General features: G+C 50.6%; 1 protein-coding gene across 1 annotated transcript in view; it reads right to left on the bottom strand.

The window, feature by feature from the left end:
* Ccdc180 (coiled-coil domain containing 180) overlaps nucleotides 1-13,802 on the bottom strand; it is a 55,361-nt gene that overhangs the window by 18,724 nt on the left and 22,835 nt on the right. The window contains exons 18-26 of the mRNA XM_059255799.1: nucleotides 13,141-13,321; nucleotides 11,496-11,642; nucleotides 7,034-7,178; nucleotides 6,763-6,879; nucleotides 4,409-4,507; nucleotides 2,612-2,731; nucleotides 1,234-1,406; nucleotides 948-1,000; nucleotides 753-831 (exon numbers count right to left, since the gene is read on the bottom strand). Coding sequence (XP_059111782.1) covers nucleotides 753-831; nucleotides 948-1,000; nucleotides 1,234-1,406; nucleotides 2,612-2,731; nucleotides 4,409-4,507; nucleotides 6,763-6,879; nucleotides 7,034-7,178; nucleotides 11,496-11,642; nucleotides 13,141-13,321 — 1,114 coding nt within the window. The remainder of the gene's footprint in view (nucleotides 1-752; nucleotides 832-947; nucleotides 1,001-1,233; nucleotides 1,407-2,611; nucleotides 2,732-4,408; nucleotides 4,508-6,762; nucleotides 6,880-7,033; nucleotides 7,179-11,495; nucleotides 11,643-13,140; nucleotides 13,322-13,802) is intronic.

Here is a 13,802-nt window from a genome sequence, read left to right as displayed (position 1 = left end):
TAAAAAACCCATAACTTTGGGTTTATTGCTGAGTCTCAGCCAAGGCCAGATAGACAGCAAGTGGCAGGGGTGGTCAGGTCCAGAAGTTTGCATCCTCTCTTTCCCGTGAAGACTCAAGGAAAGCCGTCAGGGTCATTAGATAATCATACAACGCTTCTAGTTAGGTGTGAATTCATTTACACAGGGAATCATTCACACACACACACACACACACACACACACACACACACACACACTCAATCCAGGGCTTAGCAAAGAGCCAAAGTTGGCTCAGCCATTGACTTCTGTCATTCGCTTTCCCTAAAATATGTGGGCTAGAGCTAGTGGCCAGAGGCTCATGTGTGATGGATGACCTCTCCAGAGCTTAGTTTGTGACCATGGACTTAGACACCATGTCCTGGTCCTCCTGTAACCCACCTGCTCCTGTGCTCAGTCTGTCCCCCCTTTCTAATGCTGTCCAGCTTGTGGGGAGATTGCAGGACTGTTACCCCAATGATAGCTACCCAGACACTTCTCTAGGTACAAACGTGTGGGAGCGGTGATCCACCCCTAAGGAGGAGCTCAGCCCTGAATAAAGCCCATGTTACAGCGCCCCTCCACCTCCTCCCCACACAGCTCCTGAGCGTGAGTACAAGTGAGACCAGAGATCAGAGTCTGAACAAAAGACAAGCTATGTGGGTGGCCTTTGTCTGGGGACAAGCGGGCCCAGGGCGTCTGGGAAGGGGAAGTTTGGGATGGCCTTGCATCCTTACCTCCCTGCTGAGGTGGCACTGGAGCTGGCCAAGGCCTTCTTCACGGACTTTTCTCCCCGGTACCGATGTTTCTTCAAGGCTTTGGGTGACAAGTGTCCAGGACAAGAGCAGAGAAGAAGAGGTGACCATGGGCAGCTGCTGCCACCAACCTCCCTGCCACTCCCTTCCCCGAGACCCACGGGCCTGTGCTTCTACCTGTGTGGGAGCGGTCCTTGTCACACGGGCATGCCGATTTTGTCTGAGGAATTCTGAAACCGAAGGGAAGGAAGTGAACTTTTCCATGGTGACCATGACAACAGCCCAGGCCAAGCCCTGGGTAACAAACTGTTGGTCCTCCATACCACTTGCATACCCAGGAATTTGAGTGAGTGACTGAGGTGTGAGAGGGGAAGCCCCTGGCCTGAGGTCACAGGCTCCTGGAGCAGCACTCCTGTGGTACTACGGTGAGTAGGGCCCCCGAGCCACAGTGGTAGACACTCACTGAAGGATCTTCTTGACCACATCCACAGCAGGGTCTTCAATCATGGGCCTCCCCATGCGGGTTGGTTGGGCAAAGGACTCAGGGGTAACGAGGCCCACCTTGACTTCCTCCTCAAGGGCCTCTGAAGACACATGGATGTCACTCTCCATTTCCATATCCGTCAGGATGGTGTCCTGCAGTCCAGAGAGAAATTCTAAGTAGAGGGACCACAGTTTCAGGAGGCAGCAGACACTGTCGACTGCCATCTTGTCCGAGTGATGGCTGGAGGCAAGCTGCCGGGCTGCTCTGTAACAGGGTTGTGCTCCTGTTCCAGATATGTCCAACTGATGTCTTGACCACATGAATGGAGACAAGACTAAGAGTGGCCACCTGCCTGTGAGAATAAAGGGCAATAAAGATGTCCACAAAGAGTAAGTCTGGCTGTTCCGTCATTTATTCTGAGTCTCCTCTCCTGTCAGGCCTTTGAAAGGCCACAGGCTGGAACCCTGGAGCCTCTGTATGGCCATGAGCAGTGTAGGAAATGGCTGTGGGGGGAGGGGGTTACCTGGCTGCACAGTAGGGAAAGCCTCCCCTTGGAAGAGTATAGCCAAACTCTGGCAGTGAGAGCCGAGGCAGCGGCAGCCTACTCATGCAGCAATTGGCTCTTGGGTTCCCTGGGAGTGGCTGAGAACCTCGCGGCAAATCCTGATGTGGGGATGGGGGGAGGGGGGAGGGGGAGGGGGCAGGTCATGCAGGCTCTGCCCCTGCCAGTGCTCAATCTCCGGCAGATAGCTCCTTAACCAGAGACCTTACCTCGTGGTGGGTGGACTCATGGGGGAAGTGGGAGGTACCCCAGGGCCAGTAGTCCCACCTAGACCAGAAGGCAAGAGATGCCTTTGCCTGGGAGAAAGGGATGAAGGGCACTGATGACAGACCGTGGAGGCGCCTGTGTGACTGGATGAAGGGTTTAGATTCGACACTGAAGGCAGGAGAATGATGGAGTTATTTGGACCTTTGCTGCTGGACAGGGACTGGGTATCAAGTCGTGGGGGTGGGGGTGGGGTGGGGGGAAGACATCGTAGCTAGAGGAAGAGACATTGGGAAGAGACAACCTCTTGTTGGAGGTTGAGAGTGTGACTGTGCATGGCATATGGGAAGGCAGAGGCTGAGGTGGACAGATTTGATTGAGACCACATACACGGGCTAACTTGAGAGCCTTTGGTACCAAAGTCAGCTGAGTTCTGACTTCACAGTGTGCCATCCTTCCAGAACATCCCAGCAGGCCTGATGAATCCTGGGCATCCCCTCTCCTCTCATGCTGCACTAGATCTCGTGGGGTCTCCTGGGATCCCAGACTATAGCTTGTCTACCTTTTCCCCGTTCTCTCCATGTTCCTTACCGTAAAGACCTCCTGAGTAATGCACACCACATCCAGGCTGCAGTTGAGGTACTTAATCCTCTGGCTCAGTTTTTCTTTCCAGGATCGGACAAAGACAAGGAGGTCATCTGTGGTCACCATCTAATGGGAATACAGAGGGAGAGAGCCCCAGAAAACAGACGGGGTCACCAGAAGTCCAGGGACAGGGGCTTATCCAGGGAAGGACAACATTTGGTTCTTCCAAGTCCCCTCTCTTATAGGAAACGGTCCTGGAGGATTGGGGGTGGGGGTATGTGACTGGCTGTCTCTCTTGGGCAGCTGTCCAAAGGTGGCAGATCCTTCACTGATGGGGAAGTTCTGTTCCTGGTCTTGTAGGTTCAGCTATAGGCAAGTGATTCAAAATTGCTTGACTTAGTTTCCTCATCTGTAAGATGGGGATATTGAACACCCCCCAGTGTCTCCTCTAGCTCTAAAATTATATGTTTAAAGTACACATTTGGTCCAGCTGGCAAGGGTGTGGAGCGTTGGGCAGGAGGGCTGACTGTCTGTCCGTCTCTAGGCATTCCCCTTAGCAGCACCCTACAGTTTCAGGCATCACCCTCAACCATCTTTATCCTCACTACACCCAAGACTTTACCACTGTTTCCTACACATTGCTCTGCAGACTATAAACCAGGCTCCTCCATCCACACAGGAATGGGTCACCCAGCTCACTGCCCCCACCTAGCGGGAGGCTGGGGAAGTCTCCTGACATCCACCCAGTAGAAAAGAACCGGTGGAGCTTGGGAGGGGAAGAAATGAATCCAAAATGTTGCTATTCTGGACAGTCAGGACTTGCCTAAAGGACTTATTGAAGGTCCTAGCAGGAAAACTAGTTTGTCCCTTGATACCAGGAAAGGGAGACCAGAGAAGTGATGGATAAGATGTAGGAACCACCTTCCATCTACACATCATCTCTTCAGAGTGATTAACTCAGGATGTGTAGGAAACTATATGAAGGCAAACAATGAGACCGAGAGCGTCTCTGTCTCCAGAGGGTCATTCATTCTTCACGTGATGCCCTGTGGGAACTTTTCTCAAGAATCATGTGCCATACCATACAAAAATTTACAATGAAGACAGAAAAATAAATGTTCTCTTGGGGCTTTCATCAATGGAGACTCAGCCCGGAGCTGACAGGAGAGAAATGGAGCAGGAATTCTTCTCTCTTCTTCTCTGCTCTTGCAGGCCATGCACCCAGCTCTGGGGGCATCTGGGTGAGCTGCCCAGAGGTACCTTGTGAGACCAGGGCACATGTGGATTGGGGCAGAGACAGGCACTCATGGCCAAAAAAACAAGTATGCACGCACCGAGAGACCTGCTCTGCTGACTGGGGGAACCAGAGACACTCATAAACATGGTCCTGCTGAACTCCACTATGATTCCAACTTTTCCCATTCACAGATTAGACAATGAAAAATCAGTTTATGTGCTGTGGAGAAAAGGAATACAGAGCGCCTGCTTCTCTCATTCACTGGGGCTGAGCTCTCGGTGCAGAGAGGGAGGCCTGATGGCATTGCAGAGGGAAGTACAGTCCCCAGATGCAGTCTCAGGCCCCCACCCTGACTAACCTCTGCACGCTCGCTCATCTGAGGCTAGTAGTGGGGTGGGGTTGCTTGTTTTTTTCTTTCTGCCTTCCACTGAGTAACACAAAAGTTAGCCAGCGAGGCTCAGAGACACCCCACCCTCTCTGCGCTGGAGAAATCTGGTACCCAGCTGCAAGTCTCCATCACTTTGCCGTTCTCGACTGGACACATTCGGAATCTGTGATGCACTCACGTCCTTATCTCCTCGGTGTTCTCGACACGTTTGTATCTTGCACTGAAGCTGCTCCAGAGAAGAATTTAATCCTTCTGCTTGCAAATTGGACTTGGCCACCTAGAAAACCAGTTTTGAGATTCCGTTTTTAGAATATCTATCAAGGACAGGAAAATGGTCTTCAAGATACACAAGAAATTGACTAAACCCTGAAAAAACAAGAGTGAGAGTATATATTGATATGATATCAGAAAGTAGATCAATATGAGTTTAAAAGGTTTGTTTCTCTATCAAATAGGTGTGGTTTAAATGAAACTGGTGCCACAGAGTGTGGTTAAGTGTGTAAGACCTGCCAGAAGGCATACAGAGCTTTGGAACACCCACACTCTGTCACCACATTCCAGCTTACAGCTGAGGACACAGGCGTCCTGGGTAAGGATGCTTCTTACAGTCCTGGGCAGGCATCACGCCAAAAGAGGATTAAAACAAAACAAAACAAAACACACACACACACACACACACACACACAAAACCCAAACAAAACCTGACAGCCCAGCCACGACAGGGAGGCTACTCCAAGGTTATTTATGAAGAATCTTTAAAGAGTATGCAGGGGCCTGGAGAAATGGCTCAGTGAGTAAGAGAGCTTGCTCTGCTGTCTACAGGAAGCGAGTTCAAATCCTCTGGACGCACACAGAAAGCTGGGCACAGCCGTTGGTGCTTGCAACCTCAGAATGGGGAGCTGGCTCCTGAGAGTTCTCTGGCCAACCAGAGAACCGGCAAAGCAGTGAGCTGGCTCAGTGCTGGACACTATCTCAAGGCTATGGTAAGTAGGAGAATGACAGGAAGGTGCCAACACCCACTCTGGCCTCTGTGCGTGTGTGCACATACACTCACATATGTGCATCACATGTACGCTACCACACACAAAGAATACACTGCTTATAAAGTCACATAAGTCATACGCCAGCTTGAATAGATGCCCATCTTCTCACATGTAGAATCAATCATAAGTCAGCACCTTAAACTTGTGACTGTGGAGCCTGGGAAGGCGGCAAGGGTAATAAAGTACTAGCTAAGGAGTATGACTATGTCACAGAATCACAGGTTGCTGCTGTCACCTTGTTGTGTTTATCTGCATTTCCAGGGCTGTCCCCACTTCTGAGTTGCTTCTATGGTTCCCAGTTCACAGATGGGTAAAGAAGTTCCCTCGAGTGACGGAGCAGGTGACTGACTGAGTCACAGAGCTTGGGAACCTCGGCAAACACTTCTTTTGCCAGAATGTCGCCCAGTCTCAGGAGACGGACAGGTCCTCCTCAGTTTGGCTGGCCCCACCCTAAAAGGTCTTCAGACACTGTTCCTTGCATGTGTGCTGGCCTAGAGACGCAGGAGCTAGCTCTCTGGGTAGTAAGGGAGAGGAACCCATGACAGAAGCTGTACATCGCCCACAGAGGTTGCAGTGAGAGCAGAAGCTGGCATTACAAGGAAGAGGAAGCGTTTCAATGGTCGAGTCTACAGCACTGAGGAGGATGAATTCGAAGGCTTGTGGTTGTGTAGACAACCAAGAGGGGTGGATAAGAAGAGGAGAGGGTTCTGGGGCACTGAATGCCACCTGGCTGGCCCTGTGATGTCCTTAGGGAACAGATAAGTCACTACTGTCCTTCAAACATCCCTGCTTCACATAGCTAGTTACGTCAGACTACAGCATAAGTAAGGCTGGCTTCTAAGAAGCAGCCTCCAGTACGAGATCCCTCACACACCCTGGAGACAGGAGCTCCGTGTGAGAGATAACTCTGAAAGATGCAGCTACATCTTGGTGGCCTGGTAGAGTTAGCTCTGCCATGATAGAGCTACACTCTCATCATGTAAGTGTGAGAACAGAGAGAGATCGGTATAATAACCAGCAGGACACCCTCGAGGTCAGGTAGCAACACCAGTTAATGACCAGCAGCTAGCTGACAGTGGAGGTCAATAACTAACACAGCCGGAGTCAGAGATGGACAGAGGAGGGCTTCCGTCACCCCAACTCAGTGTGCAGCCCAAGAACAGCACGGGACTTTCTCTCTCGTTGGGCTCAGGAGACATGGGTTCTGGGATTGACCTCAGGGCCTGCTGTGGGTCAAGCGCTTTAAGGACTGAGCTTTCTCTCCAGTCTCTGTTTCTTTTATCTCTAAAATGGAGATAAAAACAGCCCATCTGGTTCTTACATGGACAAACAATGCTACATAAAGTAAGTTGGGGACTGTGGAGTGCAGTCACTCAGTGGCTGAAGTACCCAGGGATAGACACCACACTGCTCGACAGTGAGTACTGGTGTACAGGTGTGTGTGTGTGTGTGATGGGTGTCCACTAGACGGAAGATGGACCTGTCCTACCTGACACTTGATGTTCACTTGCAAATTCGTCATCAGCCGTTGGATTTTCTCTACAAAAATCAGGTCTGAAGATAGGTTATGGAATTTACTCTCAAATTTGTTGATGACATCATTGGCCTGTTAAGGAAAGATCAGAAGTAAATTGGAGTGAACTTGATCCGGAGCATTAGACCTTGGAAGAAGGGGGAGCTTAAGTACCCTTTCTTCAGAAGTGACAGCCTCTGGCAGGCAGTCCTGGAGGCTGTCTGGAGGGAGGAGAGGGAGCCCCCACCTGGTCTAGATAGTCCGTCTCCATTTTTTCCATGTGGATCATGATTAAACTTTCAACAAACTCAATCCGGGTGGCCTCCTTCTCCAGTCGATGGCACAGTGACTCAATCTCTTCAGGGGAAAAGTTGCCCCCCTCTGAAAACAATCTGCGAACAAGAGGGAGAAGCAAAGGCCACCAGTCATACCAAGCATGCCTGCACACCCCAAGGCTGTGGCTTTAGAACTGAGTACAGGTGACGGAAAGCTAAACGCAGCTTATGGAAATGCAGGGGCAGCGAAAGGAAATGCTGTGCAAACTCCAGACAAGGAAGCTAAGCATGGAGCTCAGTGGTAGCATGCCTGTCTAACATGCAGGAGGCTCTGGGTGCAGTTCCTAATACCACTGAGTGAGTGAGTGAGTGAGTGAGTGAGTGAATGAATGGATGAAAAACCCACATAAGGAGAAGTCTGCAGTCTCCAGATGAAGTAAAACTAGAGGGTCCCTTGGGATGTGGGTGGTGCCAAAGCTGACTTGACCTGGAGACGTTGATGCTGAGCCTCCATGACTGCATGGGGGAAGAGCCAGCTGGGTCCTGAGGGTGGCACTTTCGGTGTGGGATTGAGTGACACATGAACCCCACCAGGTTCCAGGATCCTGAGATCCCAGGGAAAGGGGGAAGGAAAGCTCTTTCTAATCTGAGATTCTGTTTACCAACTGGACATGTGTTCTCCAGAACGACAAAATGAAACAAAACCTCAAACAGATTATTGTAATTGGTCCTGAGTAGGTATTGCCCTAAGTGGTCCAGTAAAAACTAATACGGACTCTCTGAAGGAATGCCATGTGAGTCCAGGCCTCAAAGAGGATGCTGCAGATAAAAATCCAGGAGAAACAAGTGACATCTAGTCACAAGGAAGTAAGACACCATGAATAAGAAGCAAAGGACAACAGGAAGCAGAACACAAGAGATGTTACAATGATCTGACAGAAATTACAAAATAACCAAATGTAAGATGTTTAAAGAAATAAAAGAGACCCCCTGCTTCCTGATGACAGAAGCAGTGTGACCAGCCCCCTCACGCTCCATGCCATGCCTTCCTGCTATGGTGGACTATCACCCTGTAAGTCCGAGCCAACATTTACCATTCCTTGAGTTGCTCCTGCCAGGTGTTTTACCATAGCAACAAGTAACTGACATAGAAAATTAGCAGGAAGGGAAGCTTGAAAACACAAGCAGGAAGCAGTCAATTTGGAAAAACAATTGATATAACCAGGATATTGTAACAGTGAAGTTTCAAGCCTCAAGGAATAGCCTTTACATTTTCATTTATGAAATTGTGTGTGTGTGCGCGCACGGGCACTCGCACATGGCACACACTCACATGCCATGATGCATGTGTGGTTAGAGGAACATTTTTTTTTAAAGATTTATTTATCATGTATACAGTGTTCTGCCTGCATGTACACCTTCAGGCCAGAAGAGGGCACCAGACCAGATCTCACATAGATGGTTTTGAGTGACCATGTAGTTGCTGGAAATTGAACTCAGGACCTCTGGAAGAGCAGCCAGTACTCTTACCCTCTGAGCCATCTCTCCAGCCCTAGAGGACTATCTCAGGAGCCAGTTCTCTCCTGCCACCTTGTGGGATCCTGAGACCAAACTCAGGTCAGCAGGCTTGTGTACAAGTGCCTCTCCCTGCTGAGCCAGCTCACCGCCCCAAGGACCAGATCTATCAGGTGAGCAGACACAGTCACAGAGGGAGGCTAATGTGAACAAATCTGCTAGAACGGAGCTAAGATACAGGAGAGTGATGGGCACATGCAGGACAGAGGTGCCTGAATAACACGTCAAACAAATGCAAGCTTTGCAGACACTGCCACGGACAGTGCATGCTGTGATTCATGGTTAGCCTTCACTGTGAGCCTCCCAGGATCTGGAATCGTCAAGTGACACAGCACTGGGTGTGTCTGTGAGGCTTTTCCATTAGTTTCACTGAGGAGGGAAGACACGTCCTAACTGTATGTGGTGCCATCTGGGTCCTAGACTGAAGAAAAAGGAAAAAAAATGGGGAGGCGGTGGGGGGCGGGGGGGAGGAAGCCAGCTGAGTACCAGCAGCCATTTCTTTCTGTGTTCTGGGGAGGCGGTGGGGGGCGGGGGGGAGGAAGCCAGCTGAGTACCAGCAGCCATTTCTTTCTGTGTTCTGACTGGAGGCAATGTAACCAGCTGCTTCATGTTCCTGTCACCACGCAGACCATGTCACCCTCAAACCATGAGCCAAAGCAAACCCTTCTTCCTTAGGTCACTTTTTCAGGTATTTGTCACCATAACGGGTAAAATAATTAACAGGCATTAGTAGGATTCTACTTCAGAACAAAACCAGCAATGTTTGCTCACAGAACGTGTAGAAAACACATTTTTTTGGAGAATGTCTATTTTTAACTTTTATGTTTATTTATGCTAAATGAATAAAAGATTTTTCAAATGATCTTCAAAATTTTCAAATTTCAAAACAATATAAGCTTTTTTAAAAAATGAATCCAGGAGCTAGAGATGGAGAGGATGGTTCAACAGTTAAGAGAACTGGCCGCTCTTGCGGAGGACCTGGTTCAGTTCCCAGCACCCATGTGGTGGCTTACAACAATATGTAACTCCAGTTCTAGGAGATCTGATGCCCTCTTCTGGCCTCCAAAGGCATCAGGTATTGTGGGATATTTGCACACTGTGTGAAAATATATTACTGTGATTGGTTTAATAAAGAACTGAATGGTCAATAGCTAGGCAGGAGGTATAGGTGGGACTTCCGGGCAGAGGGAAAGGAAGTAGTAGATGAATCTAGGTGTGTACGTGAGAGACACCAACGAGAGTTGGAGGGAGTCAGACATACAGAATGAAAGAAAGGTAAAAAGCCACAAGGGAAAATATAGATTAATATAAATGGGTTAACTTAAGTTATAAGAGCTAGTGGGACAAGCCTAAGCTAAGGCCGAGCTTTTATAATTAATAAGAAGTCTCTGTGTCATTATTTGGGAGCTGGAGGCCAACAACAAAACTTGTGATGCACATACATGCACGCAGGCAAAACACTCAAACGCATTGAAAAATGGATCAAGTATAGCTTGTTACAAATGTAAAAAGCTAAATCTGGTATTAGAGTCAGGCAGGAATGAGCAAAGACCGTGGGAAAAGGCAAAGGGGAAGAAGGGCCGGCGAGCATACAGAAAGGCACCATCACTAGTTACTAGGGGAATGCAGACCAAAACCATACACTGCCTCACATCCACTGCAATTGAGAAAGAAACTCATAAGTGTTGGTGAGGCTTCAGAGAAACAAGAACTCCTGTGCTGTGCTAGTGGGAATGTAAAATGGAAGTCACTATAGAAAACAGACATAAAAACGACTCCTCAAAAGAAAAGGGATGGGACCACCACGTGATACAGCTGTTCTCTTTCTGGAAATGGGCCCACCGGACTTGAAAGCAGGACCCAAGCAGATATCTACAATGTCTCTTGTACCACTATTCACAATCACCCAAAGGTGTAAACAGCCACAGATTCATCAATAGGCGGGTGGGAAAATAAACTGTGACGTGCGACACTACACAACGGAATATCGCTCAGCCTTAGAAAGGGAGGGCGCGCTGACACAGGATATAACACAGGTGAGCCAACCTCAGAGAGGATGCGTGCAAGTGAGACACACCAGGGAGGGAGGGGCAGACGCGGGAGGCCCTCTCCAGGAGGTGCCCAGGGTAGCCGACTTTTCATTTCTTCTCTGACAGTTTCATACCCGTATACAATGAATTTCAGTCATAGTAACCCCCACGGCCCTCCCTTGTCCCTCCTCACCCTCCTGGCTCCCACTTCCGTAGCTCTTGCGCATGTGTGACCCACGGAGTTTAATTAGGGTTGCTTGTATGAACATGGAAGTGGGGGGCTTGTTTACAAAAACGTGGGTAACAATTCAGTGGCACCCCACTGAAGAAGGTGACACACAGAAACCATTGACTGTCGGCGGTCCCCCACGGAAGGGGCCTCTTGAGTCCGTCCCCCTCCCAGGATGAAATGTCCATTGGGCTCAGTCTTGTGCAGGTCTTTTTTTTCCCCTTGGGTAGCCACAGCTCAGTGAGTTCACGGTGCAATAGACGTGCCCAGAACACGTCTTTTAATAGCACACTTCCCCATCCTCCAGAGCTCCATCTTCTGTGGAGATCTGGAGGAGGTGATTATAGGGCTGGCATGGAACAGTCGGCTTCACAGAGACGGGAAGTAAAACGGTGGCGGCAGAGCCAGGGAATGTTTATGATACGGAGTTTTGGTCTGTGATAATAGGAAATTCTAGTGCCAGGGCCGGTGTTAATAGCATAATACCACTGAACAGCACATCTGAAAATGGTTAAAAATAAGCTAGGAGAGAAACACGGCCACCTCCCAAGAGCAAACCCTGGTGGCTCCCGGAGATGTAAGATATCCATTGGTCCCCACCTGCAGTGCTTGACAAAGTCAATGTTGGTGTAGCGGAGTTTGCCCAGACTCTCCTCCAGGTACTGCCGGAAGCTTCGCAGGGACACCTGGATGACATCCACGTAGCTAAGCAGCTCCCGGTGTAGTGTTTTGGTGAGACTCACCAGCCTGTGGGGACAGGGGAGATGCAGGTGGTGGTAAGTGACCAGCCTGGGAGGCAGGAAAGGCCTGGTGGGAACCCTGGGCCTCTCAGATCCACCACCCAACTCCTCTGGCCAGCAAAGAAACCCTAGGAAGGAAATTACAAGACAGGCGTGGTGTGCAAGCCTGTAACCCCAGCACCCATGGGGCCGAGCCAGAAGGATCACAAGTTCTAGGCCAGCCTGTGTGACAGTGAGCTCAAGGCCTACCTGGACAATTTAGTGAGACCCCTCCTCAAAATAAAAAGTAAGGAGGCATTGCCAGCAAATTAGTAAAGGAGTCCCAGGCTCTACTGAGTCCTCATCCCACCAACAGACCACCTGACTCCCCAGCAGACCACCTGACTCCCTAGCAGACCACCTGACTCCCACCAGCAGACCACCTGACTCCCACCAGCAGACAGACCACCTGACTCCCACCAGCAGACCACCTGACTCCCCAGCAGCAGACCACCTGACTCCCCAGCAGACCACCTGACTCCCCAGCAGACAGACCACCTGACTCCCCAGCAGAAAGAACACCTGACTCCCCAGCAGAAAGAATATCTGACTCCCACCAGCAGACAGACCACCTGACTCCCCAGCAGACCACCTGACTCCCCAGCAGAAAGACCACCTGACTCCCCAGCAGAAAGAACACCTGACTCCCACAAGCAGACAGACCACCTGACTCCCCAGCAGACCACCTGACTCCCACCAGCAGACCACCTGACTCCCCAGCAGACAGACCACTTGACTCCCCAGCAGACAGACCACCTGACTCCCACCAGCAGACAGACCACCTGACTCCCCAGCAGACAGACCACCTGACTCTCCAGCAGACAGACCACCTGACTCCCACCAGCAGAAAGACCACCTGACTCCCCAGCAGACAGACCACCTGATTCCCCAGCAGACAGACCACCTGACTCCCCCACAGTGTGGCACCCTCACTCTGTGCCCTCCTGTAACAAAAGTTACTTCTCTGCATAAGGGCCACCGGAAATTGGCTGCCCCTGTGACTGACTGCTGCAGAGATACCTGCCATGGTCCTTCCTGTCATCCGAATGAGGCCCCTGCCTTACATCTCTGAGTGGCCTTGCTGGGGCCTCTTCCTCTACCTGCCCTGCCGGTGCCCCTCCCCTAAGTTTTGGCAGGCACCTGTGGGTTCATCAGCAATGCCCTTCTAGACAGACAGGAAGCCCTTCCAGATGCCCCCAAAGGGAAACAGTCTTTATCAACCTGGACATTTCCGAGCACAGCATCTGCACCTTGCACATGGACTGTGTGTATGTACTTCTCCCATCCCAGACGATGCGCCCACTGCCTCACACACAGCCAATGCTGCCCATGGAATCTGTTGTTGTTTTCTTTGCTCTGGTGAAAAGGTAGCTCAAAAGCAGGCTCCCCAAAGCCTTCTGCTCCTTTGCCAGAAGGAGCCGGGCTTCTAGAGCCAGGCCTGGGAAGAAGACACTCCAGCCCCTTACTTTTGGCTCTTGCTGGCATTCAAGAAGATGTGCTCCATGTCGTAGATCTTGCGGCGGAAGTTTTTGCTCCGCACAGCTTGCTCTTCTTGGAACTGACAGAACATCAGTCTCTCTTTCTTCAGTGTCTCGATCACACCTGCGCAGTGGTTGTCCAGTCTCTCCCGGTGGAGCAGGAGCTCAGCTGCAAGAGGGTAGGAAGAGCTGCTTCCCTCTGAGGCCATTCCTTCCTTGGAATGGGGCCGCCTGTTGCATCTTCTAGGCCAGCCCAACAGGAATCACTCCTGCCAGGACCCATACCATGCCCCAGCTGCCCTCTCCAGGGTGGGACGGGATCTGGACTGGGACCCCGAGGAGGCCAATGAGCACCCACCTCAAGGTCCCATACTGGAGAGGGGCTGTGAGCCTGCCCTCCCTGCTGGAGGAGCCCTGGTGCTGATTGGGCAAAACTAGGGATAGAGAGAATCCCCGGGAGCAGAGGATGGCTGGAGGTGTTTGGGGAGCACTGAGATCTTGGTAGGAGTACCTCAACAAGCACAAAGCTGGGAAGTCTTGATCTGTTCCGTACACCAATGAATGCTATGCCCAATAGCCCAAATTCCAACTGGCTCCAAGGTGAGGTAGAACGTAAAAGGATCAGGTTTCCAGAGCCCCTTCCGAGGCCT

Source organism: Peromyscus eremicus, chromosome 2, assembly GCF_949786415.1.
Source record: "Peromyscus eremicus chromosome 2, PerEre_H2_v1, whole genome shotgun sequence".
In the NCBI taxonomy this organism is placed as follows: Eukaryota; Metazoa; Chordata; class Mammalia; order Rodentia; family Cricetidae; genus Peromyscus; species Peromyscus eremicus.
This window is presented reverse-complemented; position numbering and strand designations above follow the sequence as displayed.